The 23,065-nt window shown below is 35.4% G+C and overlaps 1 protein-coding gene across 1 annotated transcript in view; it reads left to right on the top strand.

Moving 5' to 3' along the window:
- SLC2A13 (solute carrier family 2 member 13) overlaps positions 1-9,394 on the top strand; it is a 383,993-nt gene extending 374,599 nt beyond the window's left edge. Inside the window, exon 10 of the mRNA XM_008002866.3 lies at positions 4,178-9,394. Coding sequence (XP_008001057.1) covers positions 4,178-4,404 — 227 coding nt within the window. The 3' untranslated portion in view covers positions 4,405-9,394. The remainder of the gene's footprint in view (positions 1-4,177) is intronic.
- The last annotated feature ends 13,671 nt before the right edge of the window (positions 9,395-23,065 follow it).

Below are 23,065 nucleotides of genomic sequence, written 5' to 3'. Positions count from 1 at the left end.
ATCACCTGTGCTGCTCAGGCCAGTGCATGTGCATTTCATTGTCCTCTGAGACCAGCACTTACCACTTGCAAAAGTGTAAATGTGACAGACGTTTTCAAATGCAAATGTATGGAGGCCATAATTCAAAATGAAAAACAATAGTGCTTAGTGGTTGAGTCAGGAAAATACTTTGGGGAGCTACTTCGAATCCATTTGTACTAAAGTAAAAAGACTTTGCTTTTTAGAAAAAAGATTTCTACATTGTTCACATGACTTTATAGGTTGCAGTAGGATTATTCATGATGAAGTGTGAGGTTTCATTCTAATCTCATAAGTCTCTGTGGTAGAGATGGAATGCCTGCTGCTTAGACCATTCTCCCAGAAGACCTTTTCTGATCTCCCCGCAATCTCACTTTATTCCGTGCTCTGGGCACTTATCATTCCTCTTCGCAAGAACAGGTTTGTCTGCCCCTAGCTCCCTCTACTAGACCATAAATCCCTGGAGGGCCAGGACTGTGCCTTTTGTTCATTGTCACTTTCCTAGTTCCTCCCAAGGCATCCTGTTCACCTGGTAAGCACCAAAAAGTGTTTGTCAAGTGAATAAATAAATGGATAAATTTTGTAGATGAATGATGAATATGATGAAACATTATAAAAATCTATTCCCATCTCTTCTGAACATGCTGAATTGGTATTTGATTTTAGTTCATAGTATTTATCTAATGCTTTTATTATCTTCATAAAACTTTTCTCTCTCCCAATCACTACTTACGGCATTTGAAATATTTATTTTTTTGGAAAGGAAATGCACTGGCATTTTAAACTGGATATATATTTAGTATATTCAGCTGGATCCCATTTGGCAATTAAAATTTTTCCATAAATTCATAAACTCATCTTCATGACATAATAAATATGAGCACAATAAATATTTCCTCGTATTTACTGATTCTAGAGAACACTTAAATATTTGAAGACCTAAATATATGCTGGCATCCTGAGAAAGCATTTTTCATAGAAAGGCATAGACCAAATAATAAAAGTTTACATGATTATACTTTTGACAGCAAAGCTCCTCTTTCTTGAATTTATTCTGCCAGAAAACCATGAGAAAAATGAGGCAACAGTAATGAAATTTAAATAGGGCATAAGCAGAATTCTTTCAAAAATAAACAGCTAAAAGCATTTTGCTTTGCATTAAGCTTCTCTCATGTCAGAGCACTGGTCCATTTGGTCTACTACTTTCTAGTAGTAGAAAAATAGTTCATTCAGGCTAGTTTTTCCCCCTCTTTGTGTCTCATTGTAATCTACATGTTACTGGTTTATGTAAGTTATGCATTTAGATTCCTGATTTAATAAATATACATCCTAATCATGTGTTCCTCTGGAAATAGTTGTATCTTCTTTGTTGCCTCCTTTTTTATTGTTTCATAAAATCTCAGAATTTGATTCCTTACTCAACCATATTGCTTACACAGGTCTGCCTTGTGCCCCCATTCAATAATGTTTATTACTAAAAAGTATCATTGCTATATCACCAATATGTCATTTTATATACGGCACATGTGGCTAAAGAGATCCCTTGGGGGGGGGCATTATGTCAAAGCTTCTCTCCTGAGGTACTACTGAAATTCAGTCAAACATGGTCTTTGAGTCCTCAATTGTGTAATTCAGTCAAATAGTTGTTTTAATCTAGAACTTAATGTAGGGCTCTAGTAAGATTTAAATCCTTAGAATAAAGGTGAGGAATATCTACAGTGTTCAATAGTCCTGATGGACTCATTACAGACAATTTTTCTTTCCATTTTCATTCCAAGGGAGGAATAAATGAGAAACTGAGATATGTGACTGATTTGACCATGACATGGAACAGGTCACAGCCTCCCAGGTCTGCCCACACTCCTCCGCGACTTAGCCATAGGTCTAACCATTGGAACCCACACTGAGTAGGCAGTTTTGGCATTTGCGTGCTTTGGATTCCTCAGATTTTATAAAATGGTCTTGTATTTTAATAGCAATTCCTTGATATTATTCAGCTTTGGGAATCCAGGTCACAAGAAAGAATCTGTAATCAACTTCAGGAATCTTCCTAACCCAACTAATGTTTTTAACTATAGAAATTTAGCACTGACAGATTTGATTTGTTACTTCTAATTATGCTACTGTTCCCAAATGGTGAAAGATAATGATAAAGATAAACTATACCATTATATTTAAAAGTCAAACTGGGTTTGCTGTTACAGATTTTGTAGTTTAGAAGCGTAGTTTAGTCTAAAATGTTTTACCATCTGTACTTATTTTTTCTTTATCTTCATCATAATTACCATCCAGTCTTTGTCCCTCCCTGCTAAAGATTCCATTTCTCTTCCTACCTCTACAGTCTTGCTTATCTGTACTCAGAACACAGGACTTCATCTCCTTTCATTTTTTTGTCAAAATTCCCCCATTCTCCAAGAGCTAGCTTATCAGTATCACCCTTTTTGTAAAGACATCCCAATTAATTAGTCACACTAATCTCTTATTCTGCATCTTAATAGCAACTCTTCCTTTCCTGGTCATTTAGTAGAATTTAACAAAATCTGGCCATCACTTTTTTGAGCAACTGATATTCAGAATTCTAATGCGCATGGTAACATACATTATTTCTCTTCTTTACAGTTGGGCAAAGCAGGATTTATTTTCCCCATTACACAGATCAGGTCTCTATCTCAAGCATCTCTTAACTGTATCTCCTATACATGCTCCTGATTTTGGCTGTAAAATGTATAGAGTCATAAACTGCCAACACTTAAGTAGGAGCTGAGAAACCCCCTTATTTTACTTAGTGAGGTAACAGAGACCCAGAGAAGAGGTTAAATGACTATCCAGAAGTCACGTGGCCAACACTTAAACTTAGTTCTTCCCACTCCCAATCTGATATCCTTTCTCCAGCCAATTGTCACATTAATTTTTCAGCTTACTTCCCCCATCTCATACACATGATGGTCTGGATTGAAAGCCTAAAATTAGACAGGGGCTCCATTTTACTTTGTTGTTTTCCACCATCAAAAGTACAAGTAGAGTTTTTTATATTCAAATTGGCAATTCAATTATGTGTGTGTGTGTGTGTGTGTGTGTGTTTGGTAGAGACCGGTTTCACCATGTTGGCTAGGCTGCTGCGAATTCAATTATTTTAAAAGTCCATCTTGGAAATGTGTAGAGAATATAAACAAGTCATACATTCATATATCTCATCCATCTAGGCTTGCTATCATGACCCTTAGAAAATAAAACTAGCAATATTTATGTGTTTCTGGCTGTGCTGCATTGACATACATAATCTTACAGCAAAACAAAATTCTCTGACTTCATGGAGTTTACATTCTAGTGGAGGGAAACAAAAAACAAACTAGTAAACATCCTAGTATGTCAGATGATGACATGTGCTATGGAAAAAAAAAATGGACTGTTGAGGTCCAAGAGAAGGAACAAGGAGACCAGTTAGGAGACTGTTGCAATAGTGCAGATGAGAGAAGATGGCCCTTAGACCACATTTATCTATGGCAGTGGTGAGAAGTGGCCATCTTCGGGTTATATTTTGAAGGTAGAACCAACGGGATCTCCTAACAGATTGGATGTTAGGCATGAGAGTAAGGTATGTGTGTGTGTTAAGGATGACTCCCAGACTTTGGACATGAGAAACTGGAAGGATGGAGTTGCCATGTATTCCACTGAGGCATTCATTCTGCAATGTCATCATTATACTTGGTTCTGGAAATTACAAGATGAGTAAGAAAGGAACTTCTTCTGACCTCAAAGTGCCTCTAGTATAACAGACAAGGCAAGCATACGTGTGTATACATAATTATAATATTTCTTGGTTATTTTAGGGGTCTCCAACAACATGCTGTGATAGCACATGGAAGAGAGTAATTCCCTCTAGTCAGGGAAGGGAGGAAAGGCTTCAAAGCTAAACTTACATCTGAGCCTGGTCTATTATTCTTGAATTTCTGAACTTGAGTTTAGAAAGATACATTGCATCATATTCACAGAGTTGGAACAACTGGAGTAAATCAGGCTCATAGTAATTTTTTGGTCCATTTCATACTGTGATTATGCATGACTGACCAGAAAAAAAAAAATCAAAATCAAGTACTCTTTCCAACTTAAGCCTCTCCATATATATTCATATTCATGTATCTATTATTTTCTGTTGCAGGAGCTTTCTTCCTCTATGCTGGATTTGCTGCTGTGGGACTTCTTTTCATCTACGGCTGTCTTCCTGAGACCAAAGGCAAAAAATTAGAGGAAATTGAATCACTGTTTGACAACAGGCTATGTACATGTGGCACTTCAGATTCTGATGAAGGGAGATATATTGAATATATTCGGGTAAAGGGAAGTAACTATCATCTTTCTGACAATGATGCTTCTGATGTGGAATAATTTTCAGCTGCTCATATATTTAGTTATTTAAACAAACTGGGGGGAGAAGAACAGTAATCGGTGACCTCACTGCCCTGCTTCTAATCTGGTTCTTTCCATAGTCTAGTTTTGATTGACTTCATATTCTAGAATACTTGATTAGGAGGAAGATACAACCATGATGACTTTTTTTTTTCCCCCCACAAGGAACAATATTTTTAAAAATATTTACAGAGATTTTAATCTAATAATTCTTAAGCAAATGTGTATAATGCCTTCCTGAAATAGTCTAAAATGAATATTGTACCCTGTGACTTCAGTGGTATCCTTTTTTCCTAAGACCATTTATAATTATTAGTTGCAATAGAGTCAGTGCTAATCTAGCCAAATTACATATGTATAATATGTTTATAAAGGATTCTGGGAGATGGTCCAAGGGTGTCCTATGTCAAAAGATGGCCTGTTGGCCCTCAGTTTTCCTACAGAGAGTAGTGGTTTATCTCTGATCAGCTGTTAACAAACTAAATTCCATTTAAGCTTTCATCAGCAAATTCCAAAGTGCCTCCTACAAGGGCACAGCTGTCCCTGTCTCCTTTGGATTCCACATTTTTGTTTCTCTCCAATTCAGATATTGGGAGTTCTTCAGAGACTGACTCTGCATACTATCTTTTGAACATTATGCAAATATAATCTGTCAGGAGTTATTTTCATACTTCTTTTTTTGCATCAGTGATAAGGCATACATTTGCGCAGATGAGTTAGGAAGTTTTGAGAAGTACCTTTTATGGTCAGAAAGTAACAGATTAAAGGTTTTTATGGGTTCCAAATTGGTTAGTCACTTAGGTATGCAATTATAAATGCAAAATAGTGCCAGATCTTTAGCTGTATATCAGGGTCAGTTTTTGTTCATGCCCAAATCACTACACCTTCCTCATTGGCCCTGGAGTCCTACTGTTTTGTGCCTTCATTTGTGTTACATACATAGCTGCAAGCAAACCATTTTTCCCCTTTTATTCAAACAATAATTTTTGAAACAAAAATGAGGAAGGAAATCAGTGGCAGAAATAATCCTGCTGTTATTGGTGTTTGTTTAATTTAAAAAAGGGACTTTTTTCTTAACTTATTAACTCTTCCTAAGGGAATTGTCACATATTATTATATAATTCTACTTGTCTTTTTTTACTTAAAGAGCATAAAATCATTTTTATTTTGCACACTTTTCTCATTTCCCTGAGAATCTACCAGAAAAAAAAACAAAGATACATAGATTTGTCTCTGTGTTTTTCTTATTCTTGGCTTAGTTTTTTTTTTCCTTGTCTAAAAATTGAGATTTCCTATTGGAACAGATAATTGTTCTAATATAGCATGTCTATAAGAAATGCAGACTTAACTATATTTCTACAATGTCTTTCCAAAGTGTTCATTGGTTTTTATGGTAATTCATCACTGAACTCTTAATTTTTGCTTTTCTATTAAGAACTATATAGTATGTACAAAATTACTTGTTCACAAAATTACTTGCTAGTTCCAGGAAATATATGAATAAATCTTCTGTGGCCAGTTAGGAATACATCAGTTTGATGCACTTTTAATGGCTCTAAACATCTAATAAGGTACTGTATTTGGAGAGAAAAGGTGGCTATCTCCATATTCAAAGTATTTCTGCCAGTCTCCAAGGTATTTTGTTCTTTTAACGTCTGGCTTCTTCCTATCACAGTTATCAAGCTGAGAATACAGCTGAGGAAGTTCATTCTCTAAGTCACCAGAGGTATAATATTTGAACAGTTACTTTAGTGCCCTAAAAATCCATTAACCAAAAACAAAAAAGTTTTCTCCCTTTGGTCATTTCAAATAATAAAAAAATTTAATATTTTAGAGAGGTTTTTTCCTTGAATTAGGTGCTTTAACAATTGATTTCCAAGGGAATATTAGTATTGATTTTTTCCTCAGAAAAGCAGATATTATTTAATAGGGAAAAGTATTACTCTATTGATATTTCTTATCTCATAAGAAATTTCTTATCTAATATTTTGCACAGGTAAACTGAAGTGAAAAATGAGCTACTATGTGGTACAATCAAAATATAATAAGGAGAAAAAATAGACCAATAAAGTGCTCTCTAAAAATTTAGTTTTTGGACTTATCGAAATAATTGCCTCAATTCTTCTCTTTATTGTATACATAGCCTTAACTATATACTTATAAACTCAGCTGAGCTGATGCACAGTAACTTTATTAAAGGAGAAACTGGACTCTTGTTACTTCCTAAAGCAGAACATGGCCTGTTCTCCCTAAGAAAACAATGTTTTCAACTTTATAACCATAAATGCACATAATAACAGGGAAAATTAGCCACAGTTCTCCTCCCCTACTCCCCTGAGCCCCTACTTTAAAGGACTATTTGTTATTTATATAGTGTTAAAGATAATATTCCATATCTTTGAAGTATAAGACAGAGAGGCACAGTATAAGATTTATAACTTTTTAGAAACAAATAATTACTTGAAAAGGAACCTTATACAATTAGGGTATTATTTTTAGATTTGGTGAACATTTATATTATATTAAAAATTAAATGTTTAAATTTTGCAGGTTTTTTTATATTAGGCACCTTTTAAGTTCCCAGCATATTTGGCTACCACTATCAACTAGGAAACATTCCATTTGAAGTATCATCAAATATATATTTTGTAGGACAATTTATATATGATGTGATTTGACCTACCATATTAAAACAGACACAGATTACATATCATGCTTTCAACCAAAATTAGAGATTTCCTTCAAAACATGCTGCAGATTTGATAGCGGTATATTATATTTTAGGAAAATGCAATGAAGAAGGTCTGAATCCCTATTGAGGCTTAGCTGGATGGCTGATCTGCATTAGACTTAAGAGGATATATCATTTCATCTGCATATAAACACGTAGGGCTGAATATGATGTCAAAAGGGTTTGCCGTTAATAATTTTCTTCAATGTAAACATTCCTAATAATTTTGATTGTTGCTCCTTAGTCAATCATTTCCCAAAACATAATTATTTTTAATATATATATAAGATTTAAATAGTAAATAATAAAAGGTAATGTGTCCTTTTTAAATTTTGTTCCCAGCCATATGCAGTAATTCCCTGATAGAAAATGCTATGAGAATACCGAGTGTTTTTTCATAATTTAATTTTAGCACTGAACCTGATTTTAGTACATGATAGTCTAAATATTAAGTTATTCACTCTAAAAGGGGAAATCAGTAAAAGCAAGGAATTTATGACATTTTTACTGTAATTTCAGTATCTGTAATACAGGGGAAGAATGATCAGGAAAAATATAAGCTGGCAACTTACCCTTTTGCTTTTCAACAGCAAAATAATATTGAAAATATAATAAGTCACAGATCCAGAAGTTGGTGGAAATGGGAGAATGTTTTAGAAAACACTATCCATATGTTTATCTAAGGAAATCTCAGAATTTAGTGACACTAATACGTAGTTCATAAATACTGTAATACAGTAGAGACAGTTGGAATGTTATTTTGGTTTTATTTCATCAGCACAATTATTAAAAACAACAAAATTAATGAGATATTTTGTTATAATCAGATTTTTTTTTTACCATACTGCAAGTTATAAAATGTCAACTTAATACTAAGTACCTAACAACTGACTTTTATTCATTTGTTGTGACAAGTTTTTAATTACCAAATTAAGACCTTTTCAGTGTCTACGAGTAAAAGAAATAGATGATTATATCAGACCAGGAGCAGAGAATGTATAATATGTGCTTTTTAGCAAAATGTATTAAATTGTAGTTAAAATTTACAGCTCATATGTAGCTGCTGCCAATAAGAAGGCTCAGAGTTGTTCTCTGGATTAATTTTTACATCCTGTTTTCTGTCACTTTTACCAGTCTTCTTAGCCTCATGTACAATAATGTTAAGCCAATTTGATGAAATGGTTCAGGTTGTAGCAGTCTATAAACCGTTGGTACATTCAGCTCTTCTAGGTGAGCAATACTGCTACTATTTTTCTAGAAATAGCAATCATTTAAAAATGCCAAATAGCTAACTGCTACCAACTCTTTCTTGTATCTTGTCTCTTTAGAGAAGGAAATTTTTGTGTGCCAATAATCATCAAAGAGGTGTTTTGTAAGGGTGTTGATGTTCAGAAGTTTTATCCCTATAATTTGCTCGTGAGCTAAAACAATATAATTTATTAAATCTTTACTTTATATGTAAAAATATAGTCTGTTGTACTTGAGTAATTTGGTCTATGGAATTTTAAATACCTTCATTTAGCAGTAATATTCACATTTTTATTTTAGACAGTTAAGTTCATGTGTTTGATTTTGTCATGTCAGTATAAATGAGAAAAAGAAGTAGATCATGCAGCTAATGAGTAACCAACATTTTGTAAAGTTTTAAAGTTTTAGCAAACCTAACATTATTCCATCTCATTTAAAGGTTAAAAAAGAAGAGACAACTCTAGCCAAAGTAGAAATTTATATTCTACATGTCCAAACTGTTTCCTAGCAGCTTTTGGACTATATATCACTTGATGTTAAAGTATCTTTTATTTGTAATAAATGTTCAAATTTCTATTTAGAAGTTCTAATGTATACCTAGATTAATCAAATCACAGTTTTATGCTTTTAAAATATATGTATTTCAAACTGTATATTTTAATTTCTGAGTGCATGTTATATAGTATTTAATACTTCAGATGTCTTGGCAAATTCAATATAAATATTTATTCCCACAAGCGATAGATGGGATATCTCTTAAAAGTTATGACTGTGTACCATTTCCTTCAAAGTCATTGTAGCCTATGCTGTATCAAGAGTATTGTATATTTTATGGAGATTTAGTGATATACATGTAAATGTTTTTTAAGTTATTTTATTGAAGTTCAATCTTTACATAAAATTAAAATCTTTTTTTAAAAAAAGTGTCAGTGCCAGAACTGTAAATGAAAATAATCAAATAAAAGTTAAAATGATTCATTACTCATTAAATTTACCTTGCACTTATTTATTTTTTCTAGTTATCTTCCTTGGATCTAGGTTAGATAGTTAAAGCATCTAGAAAGACAATCTACCTCTATATATTAATGCAGTCCTAGTCATTTTAATGATATTTCATTTCTTTTGATTATGGATAAGGTCAATCACCTTTAAAAAAATGTAATACTTAAAAATTAGTCTAAAGAATTATTCTAAATACTGAATGTAAAACTGTGAAATGCGGTGCTTAGGAACCCTTGAAGTAAAAATTCTAGTTATTGTCAGAACCAGATGTTGACATGAACCATTAAGTTGAGTTGTCAAAATTTATCTTTGGTTGTTTTTCTGTAAGTGAAAATGAAAAATCGTGCTGGAAGGCCAGCTGACATTTCCTTTTGGGACTCTGTTGCTCTCCCTTGCCATTCTGCCTCAATGATAGCTATAATTAGCAAATATACACTTGTTTGATATTGGCAGTCGCTAGACAACATGTCCATAGTTAGTTGTGTGTCTTCCTGAGCCTGACTTAGAAATAGCCCGAGGAGATCCTCTGAAGACTCTAGACCTACTGTCATTCAAAGGCTTACAGTTGAGTTACATCTAACCAAGGTTCTTAATGCCAGCAGGTAAGGCAAAAATCCAAGTCAAATGACCCTTGAAAATCCCACAAATTATATATAAATTGTCCACTCACCTGAATAACGGACACCTGAATAGTGCAGAATATGTCAGTAACAGAGGGTAGAAAAAATCTTCATTTAATTGTCCAATTCTGTGGAATAAACATTGTCATCCTTTTCCAGGAACTAAAACTTAAGTTCAAAACATTTTTGTCATTTGCCCAAGATGACACTAGAAAGTCATACAAAACTCTGCAGTGACTACACCAAAAATCTTCCCCTCTGTGTCCTCCTTTGGAACAGTTTTTCAGACCTAGGCAGATAGATTTAAAACAGAAAGAAATTGTGGAATTCTTGCATTATAACTTAAAAGAGTGCATATGGGGCCGGGCACGGTGGCTCAAGCCTGTAATCCCAGCACTTTGGGGGGCCAAGACGGGCGAATCACGAGGTCAGGAGATCGAGACCATCCTGGCTAACACGGTGAAACCCCATCTCTACTAAAAAAAATACAGAAAAACTAGCCGGGCGAGATGGCGGGCGCCTGTACTCCCAGCTACTCGGGAGGCTGAGGCAGGAGAATGGCGTAAACCCGGGAGGCGGAGCTTGCAGTGAGCTGAGATCCGGCCACTGCACTCCGGCCTGGGCGACAGAGTGAGACTCCGTTTCAAAAAAAACAAAACAAAACAAAAAACAAACAAACAAAAAAAAACAGTGCCTATGGCTTACAGGAACAAATCCTGAAAAATCTTCAGAGACTTTTTCAAATGTGAGGTGATATAATGCATTGTCTAAGAGATCAGACTGAATTCAAATCATCTAGATTTGAATCCCAGCTTTTCAACTTACTGCCTAGTAACCTAAATCACTGAATCACTCTTTGCCTTACTTCCATTGTCTATAAGATGAGATGCTATTACCGTCTACTTCACATGTGTGCTGTGAGGGTTATCAGTGAATCATGTAAAGCAAGTAGAGCAGTAGCATATAGTAAGGGCTAGATAACTGTTAGCTTTTGTTTTCATCATCCGTATCCTATCCTTGATGCTATTAACGTCACAATGTTCAAAGCACAGGCAATTTGCATATAAAATCCTTTCCTAAGAACAACTACTAGGAACAGGAACACATTGGCTTCTTTGACATATGTCCTCCCAGCTCAGCTGACCAGAATGATTTGAGCGGATCTGGCTGACTAGCCTGATGTCCTTCTTCCTTTCTCCATCTATTTTCCATATGTGTCCTCCTGAATGGCAGTTGATGAAAAGAACCACCTTCCTATATTCTCCAGATTAACAGGATTTAATACACAATTTCTGTGATCTCGCAGTCAATAAATAAAAATAACTTTAGAAAATCAGTAATCTCTCATTTAAAGTCTTTTCAGTGTTTTAAAAAAGTAATTTTTGAACCTGATTTAAACAAAAACAGTGACATTAACCCTTTACTAATTGGCTGTATTGAAATTAAGCTCATCTTACTATAGATGCTTTGAATGCAGTATAAAACATTGAGGCTACTTCTTTCAACCTTTAATGTTTTGTGTACTTTTCCACTCACCTCCAAAAACTAGTTTCAGATCATCAGCATGCAGTGTGGTCTTTTACACAAAAGAAAATGTTGTTATGCTTTACTTTTAGCAAATAGATGCTAAACTCACAAAACATACATTAGAGCAGCAGTTCTCCAAGAATGGTCCTCAGACTAGTAGCCTTGGTATCACCTGAGTGTGCTACAAATGCAAATCTGCAGGCCTCGCTGACATGCTGAATCCAATTCTCTGAGGATACAGCTCAGGAAACCATTTTCAGCAACTCTGCAGGTGATTTTTCAGCACACAATCGTTTAGAAACCACTGCATAGAAGTTTGGATTCATGACTTTAAAAAGGAATCTGACATGTTCTTTTAAATGGTGAGCTCGTCTAGTGAATAATAAAATGATTGACTGGATTTACGTGCAAGTTGCTCAGGGATTTGTAAAACTGTCTTATTTCCACCTCAGGGACCTTGCACAGGATGTTGCCTCTGCCTGGTATGCTTGTTGCCCTATTCTTTGTGTATCCAGTTCTTGTCATTTTCAGCTCAAAATCCTGTCTTCTCAGAGCCTGCCTTGACTCTCTGTAATGCAATTATGCCTTTCACCTGAATACATTACCAAGTCACTCTTTCATTTTCTTTAGAGTATCATTATTTGAAGATTATTACCTTTCTTATTTCTTGCCTGTTTCTCCCACTAGAACAGCAGTCCTCAAACTTTTTGGCACAAGGGACCAGTTTCATGGAAGACAATTTTTTCCACAGACCTGGGAGGTTGGGGATTGATGGGAGAATGGTGTTGGGATGAAACTGTTCCACCTCGGATAACCAGGCATTTGATTCTCATAAGGACTGCACAACCTATATCCCTTGCATGCACGGTTCACGATAGGGTTTGTGCTCCCATAAGAGTCCACTGATCTGACAAGAGGCAGAACTCAGCTGGTAATGCTCACTTGCCCATTGCTCGCCTCCTGCTGTGTGGCTTGGTTCCTAACAGGCCACAAACCAGTACCAGTCCATGGCCTGAGCACTGAGGATTCCACACTAAAAGATACACTGCATGAAAGCATGGAACTTATTCACTAATGCCTCCCTAGCACCTCATACAGTGCCTGGCATACAGTATGTGCTCAATAAATTTTTAAAAATGAATAGGTGCATGCATCTCAAGCATTCCTGCAGCCAGCAAAGGAACAGTGGAAGGTTTTTCCCAGGCTGGAAAAGAGAAGATTAAGACAGCAACATGGCACCATGTTTCCATTAACAATAGCAAAAAAGCTTTATAGTGAAGCTCTGCATAGCATAGCTGCTTTAATCAAACAGCAAATCTGTACAGGATATGAATACATGTGTATTCACATAAACACATTTGGATGATACATTTAGATAGTTTCTTATTCTTGTTAAGTGGGAAAAATCTAATAATAAACCATTAAATATTAAGATAACAAAGTTGGGTAGAATTTGCATTTTATAATTATTATATTTATACATTTTCTTTATAGAATAACACACTCATTATGTGCTAGATACTTAATATACATGATTTCATTCTATCCTCACAAAAATCCTATATCCAAAACACTATTATAGTACAAAATAATTGTCAGGAAGCAGTCACTTACATTGAGTAGCTCAGCTTTACAAATCTGAATTAAGACCAAGCTTAGTCGGTGCCAAAGTCATTTTTAACCAGTACCTTTTATTGTTTAGTTTTTACAATGTGCTTTATAATGGAAAATTTTAGTAACTGTCTTGACCTGAAAATTGTGGTACTGTTTTCTTCCTGCAGGGTCACTGGTTATATATTTAGGAACTAAAGCCTAACCACTGACATACTGACAACTGGATAAAAACTGACAGTATAATTTGGAGGCAAATGTCTAAGAATCAGGATTTAGTTAGGACTTTGTTTTTGGAATGTTTTGAAATATTTTTGGAACATTTACAATTATGAATTAACCCAGAGTCCTAATAAACTTCCTTGCTCTGAAGACTACTCTGTCTGAAATTAATATAGCTAGTTCAGCTTAGTTTTGATTAGTGTTAGCATGGTATATGCTAACCATCTTTTTACTTTTAATCTATGGGCCTTTGTATTGAAAGTGGGCTTCTTGAAAACAACATATAGTTGAGTCTTGTTTATTGATCCATTCGGACAGTGTCTTTTACTTGGTGTATTTAGACCATCAACTTTTGAAGTGATGTCTATGTACCATGTCTATTACCATTTTCTATTTGTTTCCCCTGTACTTTGTTCCAATTTTTGTCTTCCACACTTTTTCTGCCACTTTTGGTTTTAACTGAGCATTTTATGTTATTCCATTTTTGCTCCTAGTGTATCAGTTATATTTCTTTATTCACTATTTTTAGTGGTTGCCCTGGAGTTTGCAATGTACTACTAATCCAATTCCACTTTCAGAAAACACTATACCCCTTTGTGGGTAATGCAAGTGCCTTACACTATTCCTAATTCCTCCCTTCCATCCCTTATACCACTGCTGTCATTCATTGCACTTGTACATAAGCTATAATAATTGGATACATAGTGGCTGTTATTATTTTAAACTGTTATTTGTTAGATCAATTAAGAAAAATTTATCTTCACTTATTCCATTTCTGATTTTCCATTTTTTGTGCAGATCTGAATTTCTGACCCATATCAACTGCCTTCTCTGGGAAGAACTTCTTTTAATAATTTCTTGCAAGTCAGGTGTACTGACAACAAACTCTCTCAATTTTTGTCTGAAAAAGTTCTTTATTTCACATTTACTTTTGAAGGATAATTTCTCAGGATACAGAACTTTAGATTGGTGGATTTTCTTTTTTAAGTATTTCACCCCACTCTTTTCATGCTTGCATGGTTTCTGAGGGGAAGTCAAATGTAATTCTTTATTCCTTTATAAATGCTTTTTTTTTTTTCCTTTGGATCTTTTGATATTTTTTGTGTGTGATTTTTCTGTAGTTTGATTATGATATGCCTAGGTATCAATTTTGAGGGGTTTATTTTTGTTGTTTTGGCATTTATCCAACTTCCTATATCTGTGAGTTTTTGTTTGATATTAATTTAGGGAAATTCTCAGTCATTATTACTTCAACTATTTCTTCTCTTCCTGTCTGTCTTTCTTCTCTTCTGATGCTCCCATTACGCGTATGTTGTACCTTTTGTAGTTGCCCCACAGTTCTTGGAGATTATGTTCCTTTTTATTTTTTATTGTTTTGATCCTTTTGCTTTTTTTAGTTTGGGAAGTTTCTATTGACATACCCTCAAGCTCAGAGATTCTTTCTTGAGCTGCATCCAGTCTATTAATGAGCCCATTGTCAAAGGCATTCTTCATTTCTGTTAGTGTTGTCTCCAGCACTTCTGATTCTTAAAATTTTCATCTCGCTGCTTACCTCACCCATGTGTTCTTTTGTGTTGTCTAGTTTTTCAATTAGAGCCTTTCTAGTGTTTTAAATTCCTAGTCTTATAATTCCGACATTCCTGCTATATATGAGTCTGGTACGCGACTGCATTGTCTTTTCAAATCGTGTTTTTTGCCTTTTAGTATACCTTGTAATTTTTTGTTGAAAGCTAGGCATACTGTACTGGGCTAAAGGAACTCTGAAAAGTAAAAGTTTGGTGACATGGTGGTAAGGTATGAGGGGAGGGGAAGCATTCTACAGTTCTGTGATTAGGTTTATCTTTTAGTAAGCCAGTGCCCTTGGGCTGTGAACTTCACAAGTGCTTCTAAGTTTTTTCTCCCTCTAGGTGGGAAAGGACAGCTAGGTAGGCTGGAGTTGGGTATTCCCTTCCCCCAAGTCAGTTAGGCTCTGATTAAACCCTAGTAAGTTAGGCTGTGATAAAACAATTTCTCTTGAGGACAGGCCTTGTTAAAAGGAACAGAATGCTCTGGCATATTTCAAAATGGTTAATTGTCTCTTCCCCGCTACCAGAGGCACAAGGGGATTTTTCTCCCATCGTCACTCTATAAACCAGATTTATAGAACATGTGAAAGTAAAACTTTAAAAAGTGCGTCAGTGAAGGTGGGGGGGGTCCATGGAGTTTTTAGCTCAGACTTATTCATACTGAGCTTCGAGCAGTTTGCCTATTACAGTTTAGGTTTTCCTATCCAGGCACTGGTTCCCATGGAGGTTTCTGCTTATGGGTTTCTGCTCTGGTAAACAGTGATTCTCTCTATCCATCTATCTGTTTCTCCAGTTTGGGGGACAGCAATTTTCCTGTCACCTTGCTTTTTGCATAGAAGAGTTACTGATTTTCAGTTTGTGAGGACAGAGTGACTTCTAAGCTCCTTACCTGTCAGACAGAAACTGAATAAGCTTCTACAACTCTGTAAAATACAATATGAAAAATTCCAGCTGAGGTAAACACAACACCTTTTTACATGATTTTAGAAGCCCTTTCCTACCAGGAGAAACTACTGGGCAAATGACTAGAAGACACTGAAGACTTCTCTGAGGTCTTCACGGGCAGAGAAGTCCTCTACCCAAGAGCTCCAAGACAGCTCACCTTGACACCTGATCAAGAAAAGCTGTCACCAAGACAGCTGCATTTTTAGAAACAAAAAAAATTAAAAATTACCTTTATTTCTGAAGTTTAATCAGAAATCTTAACTAATGTGAACGTGCCAAGAGTGCAGTCTTCAAATTGTGAGATGTTTGAGTTCATTTATCAACAATAAATATAACAAAGGTATATCTGGCAATTACATGATCTCTTCCTCCCTTGAAAAAAAGGATTTTTAACTGTGGAAAGGAACCTGACAGAGTGACCTTTTTAAAAAAGCCATCCTGCTTAGCACAAATAGAAAACGTTCATAGTCACTGTCCTGACTGCTACCTGTAAACTAGAAATACAATCCTAATCCCCTACTGACCGAGTGGACCCCCTATTAACCAAGGGAACCCCAGAGAAACCTTAAAAACTGAGTTAGCAGCCATGACGGTAAGGGATGTTGGACATACCTCATTATACACCCCATCCCACCATTTTGGAATTTAGTCACAACTGACCAGGATTAATGTTAAGATAGAGATCACAGACTGCCAAAACAGACTTTGTGGCAATAAGATACCAAATTACAAACAAGACCTAAGCCATGCAAGGCAAGGGTTAAGTCACGTCAGGCCATCAGTCTTGCTGAACAGGTCCTTTTGACCCAGTATATTGTGGCTGACTCTGGCATCCTTATTGTAAAAATTTCTTTCTGCTGACCTCAAGTATTAAACAGAACCTTACTCCTTTAACCAATTACAAATTAAAGAATCTGAAAACCCACCTATAACCTATAAGCCCCATTTAAGGCTTATCTTAAAGATATCTCACCTTTTAAGGCCAAACCAATGCAGACCTTCCATGTATTGATTCATGTCTTTACCTGTAACTCCTGCCTCCCTAAAATGTGTAAAACCAAACTGTGGGACCATTACTCAAGACTTCTTGGGTTTTTATTTTTCCCAGGCCACAGTCACTCATATTGACTCAAAATAAGCCTCTTTAAAATATTTTGCAAAGTTTGGTTTATCCATTAACATCTCTCTACACTTCTTCAAATCTGAAGCCCTGTGAAATGAACTGCATGATAAAGTTCCTCTATCCTCAGTAATACCCTCCTCAGGGAAATGGAGACATAACATTCTTATCATTTTCTCCAACAAGATGATGCTCAGGTTGGTTGAAGTCTACCTATATGCTTGTCCATCCCCAGGATTAAGGTAGGCTCTATGTAAATTATTTTTTTAAAGGAGAGGAACTGATCCATGTCCAGTTTGAATAACATAATAATACAGATGGAAATTTAATGAACATTCTGAAGGCATACAAAATTGTTTCAGGTAGAGATATGGACATTTTAAGAAAACCTGAAATTCTCTCTTCTACCTGTGTTGTCTCTAAATTAAGGACATGTTTAAGAATACGTAAGGAAGCCCAGTAATCCCAGCTACTCGGGAGGCTGAGATAAGAGAATCGCTTGAACCCGGGAGGCAGAGGTTACAGTGAGCCAAGATTGCACTACTGCACTCCAGCCTAGGCGACAGTGTGGGACTCCATTTCAATAATAATAATAATAATAATATGTAAAAAAGCATGAAATAATTATGCATATTACATTAAGCTTGAAAATATGGTTTATTCAGACAAATCAGGTTTCCTTTTACAAAGGAATCAAAATCAGTCTTTTGTTACAAAAAGAATCATTAAACAGCTGTGTTTTCACATTACCTCTTAATTCTGGGAAGCAAGAAAAAAGTTATGAAGATTAAAAATAATCTTCTAAAAACACAAGGGAAATTACATTTTCTGAATATAGTTGTTTGGACTCCAAGTCTCCCATTCTTTCTTCTTCATTATATTCCTTCTTTAACTATAGCACAGCATAGGGTCTCACTGATTCTCTGTGGCCCATTTATATTTTTCATCACAAATTATCCTTGCAAGCGATCCCAAGATGCAACTGAATAAAACCATAATGTATCACTTATACCTTGTAAAGTGCTGCCCAGAAAATAAAACAAAAAACACTAAAAATTTACAGCACACTGTTTTCGTGAAAATAAATACCTATTTCCTATTAATCTGATATAACATTTTGGAAAGAAATATAGCCTATGCATGAATTAAATCCTAACTCCACATTTGTCGTAAGAATTCACCATAGGAAAGAAGATTGGCTTGCTAAAAAAAATTCCGAGAAAATACATATGCCATATATATGATCTTAAGAGCTTGGTAATTAAATTTTTTTCCTACATGCGGTTACACCTATTTACTGTGCTACTGCCCCCAACTCTAAAGCATTAGGAAGATTTTGATTAACTGGCATATCAGCTAGTTATTGCTGTGTAATAAACCATCTAAAATGTAGGGGTATAAATCAACAAATCTGTCTTTATCCATAATTTGGTGGTTTGGCAATTTCAAATGGTCCCATGTGGGTTGCTCTTGCCGTAACTCCTAATGTCACTAATGCATGACATCAGCTGCTATGTTGGCTGTGTGGCAGCTATCTAAGAAGGACTCAGCTGGGATGGCACATTTCTCTTCTATACAATCTCTTATCATGAATAAGCTTGCCCAAGCTTATTCGTGGAAGCTGAGGAGGATTCTAAGAAAGAGAGCAGAAGCTTGCAAGCTTGAGGCCAAGGCTGAGAATTGGCACAACATCACATCTGCTATATTTTATGGGCAAAATCAAGTCACAATGCCTACCCAAATTCCAGAGGTAGAGAAACAGATGGCACCTCTTCATGGAGGAAAAATACATCATATTTTACGAGATGTGAATATAGACAGGGGTAGAGGATTATGACCATTTTGGAAATCTACAGTATTGCATTTGGTTTTTGTGCCTCTTTTGTAATTAATTTCAAAAATGAAGCCTCTGAGCACTTATTTCATATAGTGACTTATAATATTTGGATGTATAACTTCAAGAAAGTCTTCCTTGAGCATCCCAGCCAAAAGTGACATATTTTAACTCAATATGAATAAATAATTCAAGCATACTATTCTGCTGTATTTTCTTGATTTGGGAGCTCCTATTAGACCATGAGTTTTGAAGGCTAGGGATCAGTTTTATCTTTTCTTCTAATGTGTGATCATTGCTTTCACAATGCCTGCACTCAGTAGGTATTCAATCAATATTGTTTACTGACTAAATGACAGAATGAATAAAGGAATGAATCCTCTATTAAATTACAAACTCATTGAGAAAAGGGCTGTCTCAACTAATTTGTATCTCCAAGAGCCTCTAGGTATTTCTTTGCACATGGTAGGTCCTCTACAAATAATTGTTAAGTACATTTTTATGGGAAGAGTAAAAGTTGTAGTTGTAAACAGAATTGCGACTCTGCAACTCAATTCAATACCACGATCTTATCAGCTATTTTACTTGGAAATTTTTTATAATAAAATATTTTTATTTCATATTATAAAAAATGATTGAATCAGAAATATATCCACTTGATTTTCTCATCTCCCGTTTTTCAAGCCTACTCAGTATACAGCAATGACATTTGAAAATACACAGTAAATCTGGTTGTAAAATTCAGAAATGACTCCTAGATTAAGATATACACTGAAATATTTTACCTTCATACATATTAAACAAATTTTGGATGCTCTCACAATTACTAAGGTCACTTTCTATAAAGTCAGATGAAGTTATTTCCAAGTAAAAGCAGCCCAAGGAAATAATAACCAGTGAATCTGATCTCATCTAAAATTAAGTAGTTTCCCATTATCAATTATTAAAGACAAATGAGAATTGACTATCAAACATAATAAGGAGACAGTACAATTAGGTTATGATAGGAAAAAGATATTTTTGTACTCATTGCACTTGATTTTTCAAATGTTTCTATTAGACTCCACGATCACAAATTTTTATATTCCTTTCATATGCAAAATATACTCCACTTACTTAGGCAAACGGGTGTGGATGAGTCTCCTTAGATGCCCTTTATCAAATACAGCTCTCTTGGTTTACCTTGTTAATTTCTCTCAGTTTTTATGCATTCACTTTGTCTAATTCATAAATGACATATGAATAAAAATTCTTAAAAGACAGAAGGGTGACAACTATTGTACACATACATGTTCAGTGACACAAAAAGTTGAGGAACAAATGGCCAAGTGCAGGCAACAGAGTTAATTAACTCTCATGCCAACATGCAACAGGAAAACAGACTCCATATGAGCAAGTGATTTCAGCTTAACAGAGCAAAAGCATTTAACTGGTATATCTGCAATATTTAAAATGTCCAATTTTAAGAGTGTGAAATCTAACATTAGAAAAGAATCTCCATAGGTCTTTTCATTCATTCTTACAAATCTTAATTTTTTTTCAAGCATGAAAGATTTCAGTGGCTCCAGCGAATGTTAGATTTCATAACTTTTCCATCTAGACAGGATATTCTCTGTGTTACGGAAATAGGTCTTCTAGGTTCAGAATTTTATGTGCATACTTAATCACATTTTGGTAGATTCTTTCCATGGACACTCAAATGTGAACCACAGGATGAAATGTAGCTACACACAAATCAGGGACAAGCAAGGCATAAGTTCTGGAGAAGCAATGGCCAAATACCCAATAAAATACATGGTGTAGGCAAAGTTAATGGATAATACGTAGTTCAACTGCTAGAAATTTATGGTTAACAGCAAAACCAGGTAAAAACCAGTCATTAGAGTACACGCTTTGAAGTCAAACAGACTTTTGGTTCAAATCCTGTCTCCACTATTGACTGAACTTGAGAAAATCACTTCATTAATTTATTCATCTTCCTTATCTGTAGAATGGGGATAATAATCCTAATAATGTGTTGTGGAGATTAAAGGAAGTTATGCATATAAGGTTACTTTGGTGTCTCCTACATAGTTATGATAAATCAATAAATGATTACTAAGTGTTTACTCTGTACTAGGCACTGTGTTCCAGGGAGATACAGTGGCTCTCAACCTTATAAAATTTACATATAGTTCAATATATTTTAGAGTTATCATCATCAGGCCATGAGGCAAACATTAGGTTAAGGAGTAGAAGTCGAGATGAAGTGAAAGAAATGCTAGACACTAGTTTGTGAACTAGAGCAAAGGGTGGAATGAAGCTAACATAAACAAAGCAACAAGAACAAACTTTCAAGGGGAAATGTAAACCAATCCAAACATATTGCCAGAATAGACCTGCTTTAAAAGAGCCAGGTGCATGTATTCTGGGTTGTGCTCCAATCCATTTAATATCACTAACTGGATTTATTGAGTATCAACTATGGAAAAAAGCATTATTTGGAGCCATATATATTAAAAAAAACAAAAAGTACTGCAGAACAGTTCTGGCTCTCAACAGTAAATCCAGCAGTAAGGAGAATAAGACAGTCAAAGGTCCTTTGTTCCAATTATCTAACGCTGTGTAGCCAGCTACCTCAAACTTCTAGTTGCATAAAACAACATATTTTATCATAAATATGAAATCTGAGCAGGGTTAGCAGGAACAGCTTGTTTCTACTCACCATGGGCTGGGGCTGCACATCTAGTGCTTAGGCTGAGAAGACCCAAAAGGCTGGGGCTGAGAAAGCTGGGGCTTCTCAAGCATCTTACTCTCAATCTCTGTGGGGGTCTCTCCACATGGTCTCTCCAGCCTGGAGGCTTTAGAGTAGCCAGACTTCTTAAATGGCAGCTCAGGACACCCACAGCATGTGTCCTGAAAGACAGAGTGAGCATGCCAGCTGGAAATTCTATTTATGACATAGCCTTGGAAACCATGCAACATCACTTTTGCCCCATTCTGTGTTGTTAGAAGCAAGTCATTAAGGCTCACCCATAATAAAGGAAGGGCAATTAGACTCCACCTTCTGTGGAAGGAGTGTCAAATAAATTGAAAACATAACCTTTGGTCACAAATTTTTATATTCCTTTCACACGCAAAATATACTCCATTTACTTAGGCAACCAGGTGTGGATGAGTCTCCTCAGATGCTATTTATCAAATACAGCTCATAAAGTATAGCTATCCTTAATCCAAAGACCTGGTGAACTAAAGAGACAATTTATATGTCCTTCACACACTGACATACAATGGTGGAAGAGGCATAGGATAATTACTATAGACTTTCCCATTGAAAAGGGAGGAAAAGAATTCACTAGTCCATAACAATTCTGTAATCCAGCCATGCACACACTAATGGCTCCTTGACTCAGGTCTGCTGTCTGATAATGCAGCATAGCATCTCCATGGGTCTTAGCTCTATCTTCTGAGCTCACAGTTTCTCCTCAAGTCATCCTTTTCCATTAAAAAATGCTGATATTTACAGCTAAGTAGTTTTCTCAGCCTGCTTCCTACCAGTATTACTTAAGAAATCCAAAGCTCTCTTTTTGTGATGGTCTGTCTCTGTCTCCTTTAGTCCAAGCTGGCAGTGTTTCTCCAAGTACACTTCTCTTTGTGGGTCTCCTATGAATCATACTGGGGTCCACCCCATCTTCCAAAGTTGCACCCACAAAATTCATCAAGATAAGCATTTCTCTAGTTTCCTGTAAAGTTGCTACAGGAAAGCACCTTGACATTCTTAAAAGCCCTATTGCTTAGAAAAGACAGTCTTCAATGCTGTGCCTCAAGATCCTTAGGGATAGTTACCTGTATGAAATACTACCTCAAATCTTTGCAAAAGTTTGTACAATAACACTCTTGAAATAATCTTTATTACTTATTTTCCTGACAGTGCCCTAAATTTGGCCTTCGTCCAAAAGCCTTTTCTTAATTTTAGCATCATTTGCCATCTGAAGAGACTACAATGAGAAAGTTTTATTTTTGATCCCAGTAAGTTCTGGCTTCTTTATATATTAAAGTTTTTTCTGTTGCTTAATACTCTCATCTGCCATTTTATAACAGGCAGCTAGAAACCAGGTATCATCATCAACATTCTCCTTGGAAATCTACATAATTTTCTAGTCCTATTTTCTATTTCTGTTTTCTACATTACTTCACATGATAGTGTTGCTTAACTTTCTGTCACTACCTAATAAA

The sequence above is a fragment of the Chlorocebus sabaeus genome, chromosome 11, assembly GCF_047675955.1.
Source record: "Chlorocebus sabaeus isolate Y175 chromosome 11, mChlSab1.0.hap1, whole genome shotgun sequence".
Classification (NCBI taxonomy): Eukaryota; Metazoa; Chordata; class Mammalia; order Primates; family Cercopithecidae; genus Chlorocebus; species Chlorocebus sabaeus.
The sequence above is the reverse complement of the archived record's forward strand: the minus strand, read 5'-3'. Positions and strand labels throughout refer to the sequence as shown.